Consider the following 15,536-nt stretch of genomic DNA (forward strand, 5'->3'; position numbering starts at 1 on the left):
TTAAACTGGACATATGCAATTCCTGCAACTGTTCTTCATATGTTTTAGTCTTCAGACCACCCACCCCCACCCCCCAATCATCTTTACCGCTCCTCTCTGTACTCTTTCCAGATTCTCAACATCTTTTTTTATATTGTGGTGACCAAAGTACTAAAAGGAAAGGAAAGACACACCTTTTCAGTAAAATTAGGATGAAGCTGCCTGATTATCAATATCAAGCCATCATTCCTCCTGTAATGAAGATTCCTTTGAAAGTTGTTAAGGAGACACAATATGTCATCAGTTTTGTAGCTTAAGCACTAGGTTGTGCCTGCATGAGGAGCTTAAATGGAAGAGAGAAGTCTAACTTTTTTTAGGCTACTTTTTAGGCTACAAGGACTTGGATGCATTGCAAGGACATTTGCGCAATCCCGCTGTTATCTAATTCACTGCAGTAACCGGGTCGTCTCATCCCCAACTTCAAACAAAAGAGAAAGAAAAAAGATTTAAAAATCCAAGCAGCCTGCAGCAAATCTTTGCCTAAGAGAAGAGGGTAAGGCAAGTGAATAACTCTTGGCTAGATCAAGGCAGCCTTGTAGAAAGGCTGAAACTCAGGAGCCTGGAGAAGAAGTGAGCAAGAACTTCAATAGAGCTGCTAACCAAGTACAAGGTCTGCAGGGATTTATTTCACAAAGAAAAGAATATGCTGATGTGGGTTCCCCCCCCCCACCACCACCCCAATTTGGGCTTCACTGAAGCTGAGCCAGAAATAAATTTGGCTCAGCTACTGAACTGAGTCAATGTCACAGGATCACAGAAGCCTGGGGTTGCTTTTGAACTATTGCAGAATCTTCACGTGGAAGATGTGTGAGAATTACAGAAAATATAAACCTTCAAATAGCCATTCTATAAATGGTTGCCACATCACCTACATTCTCTCAATTATTGCTTTTTAATGGATGAATCTGTAGACCTTCTCCAATTTCCTGGGGAAGACTGTGACCTCCACAATTGCAATACAGGTAGTTCTTGACTTACGACCACAGTGGAGTGCAAAATTTCTGTTGCTAAGTGAGACATTTGTTAACTGCCCCATTTTATGACCTTTCTTGCCCCTGTTGTTAAGTGAATCATTGCAGTTGTTGAATTAGCAACAACTAACTTCTTGTTGTTGGTAAGTGAATCTGGCTTCCCCATTGACTTCACTTGTCAGAAGGTTACAAAAGGTGATCACATGACCCTGGGACACTGCAGCCATCATAAATATGAATCAGTTGCCAAGCATCTGAATTTTGATCATATGACCGTAGGGATGCTGCAACAGTCATAAGTGTGAAAACGGTCAGAGGTTACTTTTCCCAGTGCCATTGTAACTTTGAACCATCACTAAATGAACTGTTGTAAGTTGAGGATTACCTGTACTCTGCTGATATCAAATGTCCAAAGTGCAGGAAGTGAACAGAATAATAAGAGGGCTGCAACAAGAACTTTGATTGGGTTCCTTAAGGATTCTCTGGAGCTACATGCGATTCTTTTAAACTGTTCAGGCTGCAGAATCTGTTATGAAAGTTTCGTGCACAGCTTTAGTGATTTAAAAAAATGGCTGTGTTCCACACAATTTTTTTCTTTCTTTGTTTTGCCCTTATTTCCTCCCATAATTGTAGCCACTTCTTCTGCCTTAAGAAATTCTTAAACTATGTAGCAGCAGGCCAGCTCCAAAAACATTTAAGTTAAACTTGCCTCGCTTGCAAATTCTCCCCCACTTAGTAGGAAAACATGCAAATCTATTGACATCGATTTTTCTCTCAGGCATTGTATGGAAAGGTAAATGAGCTAGCCAGCAAATGTTCAGAATGTCTTTTCTTATTACAGGTGTTTCTGCACAGCTCACCAGTACCAGGCTGAGGAGAAATACTTCAGTTGGGACACCATTTTGGATGGCTCCTGAGGTAAGTTACAGCTATAATGTGCTGCGTGTGTTGCATATCTTATTTTTTTTGCTAGATGTACTGACCTAATTCTCTAAATCAGTGTTTTTTTTAAAAAATTGGCAACCTTAAGATCTGTGGATTTCAACCCCCAGATTACCTGTTCTAAATCCTTTGATGATTAGCATTATAACCAAGAGAAATAAAAATTTAGGACTTACCTCAATAAACTGTACCAAAAATGGATATGGAATAAATCTCGCTGTTTGCAGGATTGTGGTTTTGAAGTGAAACTAGTTTGTTTGTAGATAGATAGATAGATAGATAGATAGATAGATAGATAGATAGATAGATAGATAGATAGATAGATAGATAGAACTAACTTATGGCTGCCTATAATCTATAGTGATTTAATTCAGTTTTTAAATATACTGTATGTTGTTCAGACTGAGGAACATGTTCTATGTTATCATTTTTCTACTTTCTCTTCATTTAATAATGAAATTAGACTTTCAAAGGTGGTGATAGCCATAGCAGAGCTATTGATAAAGAAAAGTGAGGGCAGACTTTCACATTTAAAAATAGGTAGGCCTAAGAGGACAGAGCTTAGAGAGGCATACCGAATGTATTTGGTAGAAGTTGAATAAATATCAGATAGGAAAAAAAAGTAGAAGTTGGAAAGGTGGAGTGGAGAGAATAGTTGATTTGTGAAGGAAAGGTCTGAAGAGCACTTAAAAAAATGAACAGAGTCTTGCTATGACATGAAGAAACCCTGCAACGCTTTTGAGGATCTCATGTGTTATTAATCCTGCTTATTAATGATTCAGCTTGTGAAATTCTTTTCCCAATGCTTGATTTACCACACTTTTCAGTTCAAACTTGTAAAACACAACTGACAGGATATGTGGTATTTTTCCCACCCCAGGACTAATGCTTGTTTTATCCTAGGGAGAAAAATGGCTGAGTGGAGATTTACATCCACTTAGCCTCCTCGGTTACTAAACCTGTTTTATTATTTGAGCCTGCTTTTTGTCTAGAAATAGAAGGGAAGGTTGAGGAATGCCCCCTAATAACTGCAGAAAGTCTTTTGCTTGGTCATTAAAAATCGTATTTTAAACAGGGATCTGTAATCTTTTCTTCATAAAAACAACAAATCTGTGGGCCTGTAAAGCACTAAATAATTTACTGGAAATTGGACAGTCAAGGCTCTGGATTGCATATGACTTGAACTCTTGTTGGGTCCAGCCTCCAGATCACAGTACTGAGAAGCAGTGGTATTGTTTGGATGCGGGGGCAGTGTAAACTCTAAAATAGGATCATCAGTAGGAAAAAAGGAAAGAAAGCATACTTCTCACATACCTCCAACCCCACCCCACCCCTGAAAATCCTGCCATCGCTTGCTCTCTGCAACTACCCAAGGAGTGGTAGATGAGGTTCCAACCACCAAAAAGTTGTCCTCCTCTGCAGATTGTCCTGTAAACAGATTGTACTGTAATATCCCTTTAAAACAAAAGTGTCCCTACTGAAGAGAAACAAAATTGGAGAGCTAGCCTGTGTTGGAGACAACGAGCTGAATTACATGTGGGGAGACCTAGTTTCTAGTCTTTCTTTAGGCACAGAAGCCATCTGGGTGACCTTGGGCCAGTCACTTTCTTTCAGCCCTAATCATCATCAGGCTCTGGGACAAGCGAGAAACAACCTCTCCCCTAACCTTGCTGCATCATGCATTGGTACGTTTTGCTGTAAGAATTAGGCAGGTGCAGTGCAGAACAAGCAGGCCCTGCAAAGTATCAAGACGAATGCTAAGAAGAACAACTAAAAAGCCCCTTGTGGTATGATTTTTAGTGAGCTGAGAGTCCTGCTATAAAAGCCAACGGATTGTAATTATAACAGATTTCCATTTGTGCCCTCTAAATGATAACATGAAATATAAGATGTATATTTCACATACTTCTATTCATTAAGCACCTTTAATTAAGGTGTTTTAAAGTATGTTTGAATAAGAAAAGCTAGCTCTTGACAGAAATGACAGAACTATGAAATTGCAAATAGAAAGTTCACTCTTAGTATTTAAAATGATTTGGCAATAAACATTGCACAGGATTTATTTGGGGGGAAAAATGCCTGCTCCACACAGTGCTGCCTTTCCCCCTCAGCATCTCTTATTCACTGCTCAGTGGCCCTGAACATGGGGCTGAAGGTCAGCCCTAAGTTAGTAGCTTTAGATTTCTTTACTCCCTATTTAGGTAACATTTGTTCTCTTACTGGGATGGTTATTTTATTCTGTGCTGCAATGCCATTTAAATGAGAGGTAGAGTCTGTTCATTTACAGGAAAATAACATCAGTGTTTCTCAACCTTGGAGACTTTAAAACATGTTGGCTGAGGAATTCTGGGAGTTGAAGTCCACATGACTTAAAAGTAGCCAAAGTTGAGAAACACTGATATTATTTAGAGAAAAATCAGGATGTAGAATAAAGTGTAAAGTTTTCAATGTCTCAAAAGCATTTGAGAGCTCTTTTGATATAACTATATTTTTATAGTTGTGGCCAAATTTTAGTGGGTCAAGACTAGAGGTTACAGCAATGAAAAAAAGGATGGGTGTGTGACTTTATGTGTGTGTTTATATACAGTACATGCTTATTGATACAGGATACATTTTTAATAAGCTTTTTTTCAAATGCAATTATATTAAATTGTAGTACTAGCACTACATAACTTAGGAACTGTGCTGCCTAAGCAGTTAAGAATCATTGCTGAAGTATTCTCAAATATATGAATATTTCTGTTGCATATTATTTAAGTGCTTTAAGTTTCTAAGTAGGTTTAGGAAAAATGCAAAATATGGGAATAAATGTAGTTAATTTATTTTTATATGCTGTATGGCCTTTCCATGAACAATAGCATTCAAATAAATAAGTATACAGTATAAAAGATAGTTAAAATATAGAACAATATTAAAACATGAAAATAAAGATAGCACAACTTAATTAAAAAGAAAGAAAGAAACAGCATGTGCAGGTTAAATCAGCTCATAATAAAAAAAACCTCTACCTGAATAAAATGGTCTTTGCCAGCTTCAGAAGGGCATCTCAGATAGAGTTAACTTGGCCTCAGTTATCAGCAAACTTCAGAGATTAATAATGAAAATTGAAAAAAAACATCTTTCATAATGCCAATAAGTATGTGTCCTATAGTGGCAAGTTACAAAGAAGAATCAGGAGACTTGTGTGATTTATTATTATGTACCCAACAATGTGAAATGATAGCTTACAATACTTTAGCTAGGGTTAGCTTTCATCCATGCTGAGTTCTTCCTAAGAACCTAGGACAGGGGTAGGCAACCTTGGCTCTTTTATGACTCGTGGACTTCAACTCCCAGAATTCTTGAGCCAGCATAGCTCCCAGAACTCCCAGAATTCTGGGAGTTGAAGTCCACGAGTCATAAAAGAGCCAAGGTTGCCTATCCCTGATAGGATGTCATCATATTGGCATAGTATATGTGCAATCCAAGCAGTATGGCCTTTTGTAATTGACAGATGGAAATTTTATCAATGTGCAGATTTTCTAAGTGCTGTCCAAGATTTTTTTGGTATGGCACCCAGTGTGATGATAACTACTGAGGCCATTATGGTCCATCTATGCCATAAATTTTCAACTTCACTCTTCAGATATTAACACTTCATGATCTTCTCCAATTCTTCTATTCTACTATCCCCTGGTATTCCCACATTATTTATCACTTTTTTTTCAGCCACAGTTAAATCTGGTGTGTTACGAGACAAGAAGTATCAGATTGTATTCAGAAATCCCACAATATTTTAACCTGCTCATTTTTTACTACTTTTTTAATTCTATGTTCCCACTAATTTTTCATTCCTGCTCACATGATAATTTTTACAGATGTTCCAGTGAATCATTTTGGTCATTGTGTTATGTCATTGTTTATAATCAGCTTGTGCAATCTTATTGCACAAGCTAAATGTATGATCTACTGTTTCCTCTGCTTCTTTGTACAATCTGCCCTTTGAATCATCTGACCTTGATTGCTTTGTTTGTTAGCTTGCTCTTGAGCAGCCAAAATCAAGCCTTCAGTTTCTTCTTTTAATTATAATTGGAACATAAGCCATTGTTAGGTTTTTTATCTTTATCCATTTCCCCTCATTCTTTTGTAGAAATTGATCATATAATTCTTTTTCTTACCAGCATTCTATTTGTGGTTTTATTACATTATTTTGATATTCATATTCTGTTTTTTTTACATTCAGTAAAATCCTATTTTTAACTTGCACCAATGCTTGTTGTTGACTGTTTTTTACTCAGCCAGTGCATGCTTCTTCTTTTTTTTTTCAACAGTAAACCTCTGCTTCCTTTCTATAGGGATTTCTATCAATATCACTATGGGAATATAATGTATAGTGAATAGGCATGAATGGTCCAACTTCCTATTCAGTTTTGTCCAGTTAATACTGGACAATGTATTCTATCACAGGTATAGCCCAAGTATTGATAACTTTAATGGATAATTTCCACTGTTCAATTTTGTCCTTAGCAGTTTTGTCTCTCTTTTGATGTATTCATATTCTTATTCTTGCTGGTTGCACAGCCAGACACAATATCTTTATTGTTATTGTGTATCTCACAACAAATTAAGTGCTGTCCACAGTGCACACTACACACAAGTAAAAATCAAAGGTAAAAACATACATTATATAAACATATCCTTCACATTCTATTCACCATTGGGCTGCTCCTAATATTGCACTTCATATTAAATGTATTGTTGTGAGGTGTAAGACATTCCAATTAAAGCTGCCTTTTACAATTGACTGATGATGTTCAAGTGGTGCTTGAACCTACCTGACCTTGACGAATATAAATCCAACCTTGACAAATATAAATTACCATACCCAACAGATTACATCCCAGAATTCTGAAGGAGCTAGCAGATGTTATCTCAGAACCATTGCACCACATCTTTCAAAAATCCTGGAGCACTGGGGAAGTACCTGAAGATTGGAAAATGGCTGATGTGGTTCCCATCTTCAAGAATGGGAAAAAATGGACCCAGGAAACTACAGACCAATCAGTTTAATATCAATACCTGGGAAGATCCTAGAAAAGATAATCAAAAAGCAGATTGGCGAACAACTAGAAGCAAACAAATTTATAACTAGCAGCCAGCATGGGTTTGTTAAAAAACAGATTATGCCAAACAAATCTTATTTCATTCTTTGATAAAGTGACTAAACTAGTAGAGGAGTGAAATGCTGTGGAAGTAGTATAATTAGATTTCAGTAAGACATTTAATAAAGTAGACCACAACCTACTCCTTGGTAAGCTAGAAAAAGGTGGAATAGACAACATCATCACCAAATGGATCTGTAGCTGGCTGGCAAACTGTACTCAACGAGTAGTCCTCAATGGCACTACATTCACATGGAGAGAAGTAAGCAGTGGGGTACCACAAGGCTCAGTACTCTTCAATATCTTCATCAATGACTTAGATGAGGGAATTGAAAAGGAACCCATCAAATTTGCAGATGACATCAAACTGGCAGGAGTAGCCAACATCCCAGAAGACAAACTCAGGATTCAAAAAGATCTTGACAAACTTGAACAATGGGCTCTATCCAACAAAATGAGTTTAAATGTGGAGAAAAGCAAAGCTTTAGGCAGGAAAAATCAAAGGTACAAGGACAGATTAGGCGAGACCTGTTTTAAAAACAGTAACTGTGAGAGGGACCTTGGAGTCCTAGTGGACGATCATTTGGCTATGAGCCAGCAGTGTGCAGCAGCAGCCAAAAAAGCCAATACAATCCTGGGTTGTATAAACAGAGGCATAGAATCAAGATCACGCGAACTATTAGTACCGCTTTATACAACCCTAGTAAGACCACATCTGGAATACTGCAGCCAATTTTGGTCACCATATCACAAAAAAGATGTTGAGAGTTTGGAAAAAATTCAGAGAAGAACAACTAAGATAATTAAAGGCCTGGAGACTAAAACATACAAAGAACGGCTACAGGACTTGGGTTTGGCTAATCTAAAGAAAAGAAGAAAGAGGGGTGACATGATAGCAGCATTCCAGTATTTGAGAGGCTGCCACAAAGAAGAGGGAGTCAAACTATTCTCCAAAGCACCAGAGGGCAGGACAAGAAACAATGGTTGGAAACTGATCAAAGAGAGAAGCAACCTAGAATTAAGGAGAAACTTCCTGACAGTGAGGACAACCAACCAGTGGAACAGCTTTGCTTTCAGAAATCGTGGGCGCTCCATCTCTGGAGGTTTTTCAGAAGAGGCTGAACAGTCACTTGTCTGAGATGGTATTATGTTCTCCTGCTTGAGCAGGGGGCTGGGCTAGAAGACCTCCAAGGTCCCTTCCAGCTCTATTCTATTTTGCTCCAGATATTTTGGAATTTGAATCAAGGCTCACCAACATTGCCAGCAGCGTTTGGTCTCCAACTCTTGCTCATAGACTCAATCTGCTACTTTAGAGTGCTGATAGAGAGCGACTGGCTCAAATTTTCTAAGCTTGAGTATGGACTTGATCCTAGTTCTCTTCAGTCCTCTTTATCATCTTAAATTGGGTCAGACTCAATGAATCTGGATCATTCATTACTGGCAGCCTCAACATATATTTTTTTAAATGTCACCTCTATCCATGAAAAATTGCCAGCCATCTCCATTGTACTGTAACCTTTACAGCCCCACTGTAATCTATCTTCCTTGAATTTCAGTCTAGCATTCCACATACCATTGACCCACACTTTCAAATTTCATAGCTATGCCTACAAAAAGTGTTCAACAAAGGTTGCCCTGAATGCCCATTCTGTAATGAAAGAGGTTGGGATCAATCATACATAACACATTGTATTGGCATTGTAGAGCCAATGGCCTCATCCAGCACAGTTCAAACTTGGGTAGCTCTTTTCTAGTTCTGATCTATACTGATCAAAAAAATAAAGGGAACACAAAATAAGACATCCTACTATTAAATACAGTACACTGTGTTGTTTAAGTGTTCCCTTTATTTTTTTGAGCAGTATATATTATTCATGATTTGGTGTCCATTGCATGAATCACGTGTCATTAATGTTAGGAGCCCACCAATTAATAATGTTGTTTAACTTTATTTTATAATGGGGCCGACTGAAGATGATTGAACACATACATATTATGTTGTTTGATGTTTGATATTTCAAAAGAGAAAACGAAAAGCAATTGATTTTGCAGTGCCGGGTAAAATTGAGACTTCTGAGTCACTTTGCCTTGAAGCAATTTATTTACATGACTTCAGGGAGGTAACTTTATCGGGAGCAGATGTTTTGAGGAAGTGGTTATAGAAATTAAATATGAAAAATATGCTAATCTTCTACCCCACAATAATGATGAATAATTTTACAGTAGGGCATGGATATAATAGCATTCAGGGTCAGCAGATGACTCCAGATCCTAATATTGTGAAATAGGGAGAAAAATATCTTTATTCACTTTCTGCCTGCCATATATATACTGTTCCTACAACATGCTAACTTGGGCTAGTAGGGCACGGTTAATGTGTTGTTGGGCTATCAAAAAGGTTTCAATCAGCTATCTCTCATATGATTATATTAAGCCCTCAACAGATGCAGTCTTGCATGAGGCTAAACTCACTCCAGTCAGTTAACCATGTCATGGGAATTGCAAAACACAATCAACTGTCCTGTTTTGCATTTCTGAAAGTTTACTTTATTAAAATATATCAGATCAGTTACTTCAAAGTTTAAACATATATTACATAAAAAGGTAAAGGTAAAGGTTCCCCCGCACATGCGTGCTAGTTGTTTCCGACTCTAGGGGCCGATGCTCATCTCCGTTTCAAAGCCGATGACCCAGCGCTTGTCCGAGGACGTCTCCGTGGTCATGTGGCCGGCATGACTAGACGCCAAAGGCGCACGGAACGCTGTTACCTTCCCACCGTAGTGGTCCCTATTTTTCTACTTGCATTTTTACGTGCTTTCGAACTGCTAGGTTGGCAGAAGCTGGGACGAGTAACAGGCGCTCACTCTGTTACGCGGCACTCGGGATTCAACCCGCCAAACTGCAGACCTGATCGACAAGCTCAGTGTCCTAATAAAAAGCTAGTCATTCCTGCACTGGATACATCCAGGGAAGGAATCAGATCCAAAAATTTCTAATTGTCATAGTTATTGTACAATATTTGCCTACAATACCAGAGATTTCCTGAACCTGGTCATTTACTGGTAGTAGATGATTACCTATGAAAGCCATGTAATTAGGTGGGAGATTAAACCTGCTTAGCAGAAGTGATAGATATTTCTAAAGCATGTGTGTTATAGACTTAATTTCAAGGTCTAAGCAAATACACAAATACTTTTGGTAAGTGTTTCTACCCAATAGTACTATTGTCCCAGCCCAAGGCTGCGTGGTTCATTTCAGCTAGTTCAAGTTAGCCAATAATCATGGAGCTGTTTGGGAACATATTTAGAATATCATTTATGTATGGAAGCAAAGTGTCATGCTTGTTACTACAGTCACAAGGCAAGCACCCCCTGCACATCCTCACAACAGATTTATATACCTTGCAGATATCACCAGGTTACATCAGCAGTTTTGATTGGTTCGAGATAATTACCTCATCACACATCTTAACTTCTGGCAGGCTCTTCTGAGTCTGATTTCATAACTTCCACATGGGGGCGCCTAGTGACTATGTTAACCTTTACTTGACCTTTAATACTTTTCTTGGTCCTAGCAACTTCCAGAAGCTTCCCTTAGTATAATTTATCATCTAATTGCTCACTTCAACTCTTCGTCAAGCCAGATCTAATAACATTTATTTAAGGTTCCTAGTGTTCCTATTCCTCCACAATGGTAAGTTACCATTTGTTCCTGTTTAACTGGTTCACCTTAACTAAATCCTTAAAAAAAAAGAAAAACATTTTTCTTATCCTGAGTTGATTGCAACCCAGAATATTAAATGAAGAAATGGAATACAAATTCCACAAAGAAGCCATTAATGCTTTTGGAGCTAGGTCCTATGTATACTGTATAGATTCAAGGCTAACAAAGCACTCTGCATCTGTTGTTAACTCACTTGTGTCGAAAGGGTTCTAAAAAACACTGCCATTTCAGGACTGTTTGGTGGGAATGGCTCTCCTCTGGTACTATTTTCTAAGGATTTGGCATTCCCTGCCAAGAACAGGCAGACCACATTAGTTTACTCTTATGTTATTCTTCTGCCAGCAGACAGACAATATATTCAGGCAAGGATCTGACATATAAGCTTGTTTGGCTGCTAACGTGTTTTGATGGAATGTACTGTAGGTATTTGTTTAATAAATTGTAAATAATCAAATTAATAGCTTCTCTGCCCCTTTTGTTGAGCGCTAAGAGTCTAGCCGTGTTCTGCTTCAAGTAAATCCTTTCTTTTGCACAGGGTCAGCTTATCCTCCACTCCCTAACCAATTTAAGTTTTTCCACTTGATTTTTTTTTTCCATTTCTGCATGAGGAACCTTCAGTTTCGTCTGCCAGAGATGGCCTCGTCTATGGAACAAGTGGCATTTCAGAAAGAACTACTTTGCAGTAGCGCCTGCTGATGGCTGTGCAATGTTTTGGATTCAGTTTGGAAGTGGAGCTTTAGAATACTCGAACTGAGACCTCGCTGAAATTAAACAACCATTATAGTTTCCAGTTATGCATTCTCCCTCTCATTCATTTCAAAACTTGGATTAAATCAGTACCGCTTGATCCTGAAACTCCTAAACAGCCTTTGGGGTTTGATTCCCAGGGTCTCATGACTACATATTCTACTCCTGAGTCTGCCCCAGAACTATCTGCCTGGTACTCTGGATTATGTGTACAACCTTTACACTAGGCAGGAAGTATATTTATTACTTTGTTTTTGTTTTTAATATTCATCCTCCACTACCTTCTGCTGACTTTTATGCCTCTCACAATAATTAAATATCGCCCACAAAAATACTGCTCTCAACCGGTGTTTCTCAAACTTGCTAACTTTAAGATGTGGGGACTTCAACTCCCAGAATTTTCCAGCCAGCCATGTAACTCCACAAATAAGTTCCTACATCTTAAAATTTGCCAGCTTTAAGAAATGCTGCTCTAAACTTCAAACATTAAACACAAACAAGCAATTTACACATCGATAGTAATTGACTTTTCTATTTAGAAATGAGCGACAAATTTAAGGAAATTTCCTGTATTTAGTCCAGTATTTAGTATTTATAATTCTTATATTTTTCTATTAGGACTGGGGTGGTGTAATAATTTTAGTATCTGAAAATGGTCACAGACAGCGAAACTATATAAAATGGTGATTCAATGTTGGACAAAGATAAGAATTAAGACATTGATGAACTGAGCTTAATCCTCAGCCAACGCACTGTCATGTCAGGGTTGTAATGGTAAATATCTTCTTTGCCATTGGCTTCTTTTGGATCTTTTTTCAATTTCTCGGCCTAGCCTACAGGTTTCCTGGTGATCTCTAAGTACCAGATTTGATCCTGCATATCATTTTCAGATCAGCCCAGGATAGACAGCTTTTGGCGATTTCCCCCATCCCCTGTTTACTTCCTATATTAAAAACCATTTATTTCTAATTAGAGTTTCAAAACAAAGCACATTGTAGTTTCCCTCCAACTTTTAATATTAAATTTAATATCAAGCATCCTGGAATTTTTATAGGAAAGCAGAAGGCAGCACCTCTTCAGTCACTCAAGTACGTTCTACAACAGGGGTCCCCAATCGCTGGGCCACAGCTCACTCCTGGGCCACAGTCCATTCTTAACTGGGGCATGGAATTGGTGGGCAAGTATGCATGTACGTGCAGCTACATTTGCATGTGCAGCGGGTGGGTAAGTGTGCATGTGTGTGCAGCTACACTTGCACAAGGGCAAACCCGCAAGCCTGCTACTTGTGCAAATGGAGCTATGTGTGCTCACCAGCCACTCACGCAGAACCATCCCTTCTCCCCCGCTTCCCCGCTCATCCACAAAGATGGAAAGGTTGGAGAGCGCTGTTCTACAGCACCCTGGAATTCATACAAACTAGAAATACGAAGATAGTTTTATTAGCAGGTCAACAGTCTTTTTTTTTAGAACTTTTATTAATAGCTTCCATTTTTGCCTACTATAGTTGAGAAAACATATAGAATACTCCCTAGGTGCTATGAGTAAATGAAATTAAATTGATGGAAACCAAGAGTTTTTGACAAAGCACTGTATCTAGTTATTTTGGCTAGCTGTGCTGCTTTTCTTAGTGTGAATATAAGAATTTAATATATATAAGAATTTAATATATATTTCTCCATAATATACATTGCCCATTATTGTTGTTGTTAGCTGCGAAGTCGTGTCCGACCCATCGCGACCCTATGGACAACATTCCTCCAGGCCTTCCTGTCCTCTACCATCTTCTGGAGTCCATTTAAGCTCACGCCTACTGCTTCAGTGACTCCATCCAGCCACCTCATTCTCTGTCGTCCCCTTCTTCTATTGCCCTCGATCTTTCCCAGCATTAGGCTCTTCTCCAGTGAGTCCTTCCTTCTCATTAGGTGGCCAAAGTACTTGAGTTTTAGCTTCAGGATCTGGCCTTCTAAAGAGCAGTCAGGATTGATCTCCTCTAGGACTGACCGGTTTGATCGCCTTGCGGTCCAAGGGACTCATTATAATGTACATCAATTCATTTTTTCCTTTGAGCTGCCATATCTCATCAGCTACTTGGCTATTAACCTCATGAAGGCGGAAATCTTTCCCTCAGAATGCATAGCTCTTTACAACCCCAGCTTCCTTCCAGTTAACTGGCTCACAGAAAAAAAAAAACTTCCGGCTCTCCAATCATAGCATTCCATCTTTGATATCTGTAGGCCTACAGAATGTGGGATGTATATTCTTTGCCTTCTAGAGCCCAATCCACATCTTTATGATTTGATGCACTGCAAAAGGTTTGAAGGATCATTTGTGCCATTGTGTGCTCTTTGCACTTTGGAACTATTCTCCTTGAGACTCGGACCATGCAAAGTACTTATACCCTCTCCATTATGGGCCGTCTGGCACCAGGCTCTTCTTGTTTTTGTATCAATCTATATGCTAATTTCCAGTTCTCTCTCATCATTAACCATCAGTCCATTGCCACGACAGTACTGTAAGATGTGTACATACGTGCATCGATATTATATGACTTTTTTATATTACAGTACTGAAAGTGGTGTTGAAAAGTAAAATGTTGATTCCTGTAACTAGAGTAGAGAGTTTTAATAGATTAGGATTATTAAAATTGTTGTAAAGATAAACCAGCTTTTCCTAAGCAGAATTGTGAGGCCCTTCCCCCATTTACCTCTACCCATCTAATCACCTCTGAGGGTTAAGAAGTGTAGAAAATAAATAAAAACCATGGCCCCAAAGAACATATTCTCAGTGCCAAATCCCCATCACTGCCTTTGTCTCATCCCAGATCAGAGTAAGACAGGTTGTCTTTGGAATGTGCCAGTGCTAAAATTAGCATTTCCTCCCTTATTCAAAAGCCATCCAAAGGCAGTCTAAAGGAGTATAACATTTGTCCAGCTTCATCACTTGTCTTGCCTTGCCTTGCCTTATCCTATCCTAGCCTATCCTATCCTAGCCTTGCCTTGCCTTATGTTGCATGGCTGCAAGGACCTGTACCACAAGCAGTGGAGGTAAAATAGAGATTGGCTATGGGGGCAACAAATGTCATACTGAGGTAGATTTCTGTTCAGGTCAAAGCTGGGTGGAAAGTCTTTCAAGATAACAGTGGGAAAAGGCCCTAAGAGTTATAATCCTACTATTCATTGAAGGCATAAAGTTGGGCAAGGTTGGTCTAAAGCACAGGTCGGCAACCTGCGGCTCCGGAGCCGCATGCGGCTCTTTGAGCCGTCTCTTGCGGCTCCCAGCCGCCCGGTGCGCGCGCACCTCTTCCAACGGGCAGTGGTGCGCGCGCACCTCTCCAAATGGAGAGTGGCACCGCCCGTTTGGAGAGGTGCACGCGCACCTCCCCGAATGGGCGGAGGTGCGCGCGCACCTCCCCAAACCTTTGGAGAGGTGCACGCGTACCTCCGCGCGAATGGGCAGCGGTGCCGCTCTTTGAGGAAGCTGCCGCGGCCCGTCTGCGAAGCTGCCGCTTTCGGCAGCTTCGCAGATGGGCCGCGGCAGCTTCCTCAAAGAGCGGCGCCCCTGCCCATTCCGAGAGGTGCGCGCGCACCTCTCCGAACAACCGGAGGTGCGCGCGTACCTCCGCACGAATGGGCAGCGGTGCCGCTCTTTCAGGAAGCTGCCGCGGCCCGTCTGTGAAGCTGCCGAAAGCGGCAGCTTAGCAGACAGGCCGCGGCAGCTTCCTCAAAGAGCGGCGCCCCTGCCCATTCCGAGAGGTGCGCGCGCATCTCTCCGAACGACCGGAGGTGCGCGCGTACCTCCGCGCGAATGGGCAGCGGTGCCGCTCTTTCAGGAAGCTGCCGCGGCCCGTCTGTGAAGCTGCCGAAAGCGGCAGCTTAGCAGACAGGCCGCGGCAGCTTCCTCAAAGAGCGGCGCCCCTGCCCATTCCGAGAGGTGCGCGCGCACCTCTCCGAACGACCGGAGTTGCGCGCGCACC

General features: G+C 40.2%; 1 protein-coding gene across 1 annotated transcript in view; it reads left to right on the forward strand.

The window, feature by feature from the left end:
* MYO3B (myosin IIIB) overlaps positions 1-15,536 on the forward strand; it is a gene marked incomplete at both ends in the record, with an annotated part of 269,873 nt that overhangs the window by 19,906 nt on the left and 234,431 nt on the right. Inside the window, one exon of the mRNA XM_081339995.1 lies at positions 1,852-1,928. Coding sequence (XP_081196121.1) covers positions 1,852-1,928 — 77 coding nt within the window. The remainder of the gene's footprint in view (positions 1-1,851; positions 1,929-15,536) is intronic.

This window comes from Vipera berus (genome assembly GCF_964194415.1).
Source record: "Vipera berus genome assembly, chromosome: 1".
Lineage (NCBI taxonomy): Eukaryota > Metazoa > Chordata > Lepidosauria > Squamata > Viperidae > Vipera > Vipera berus.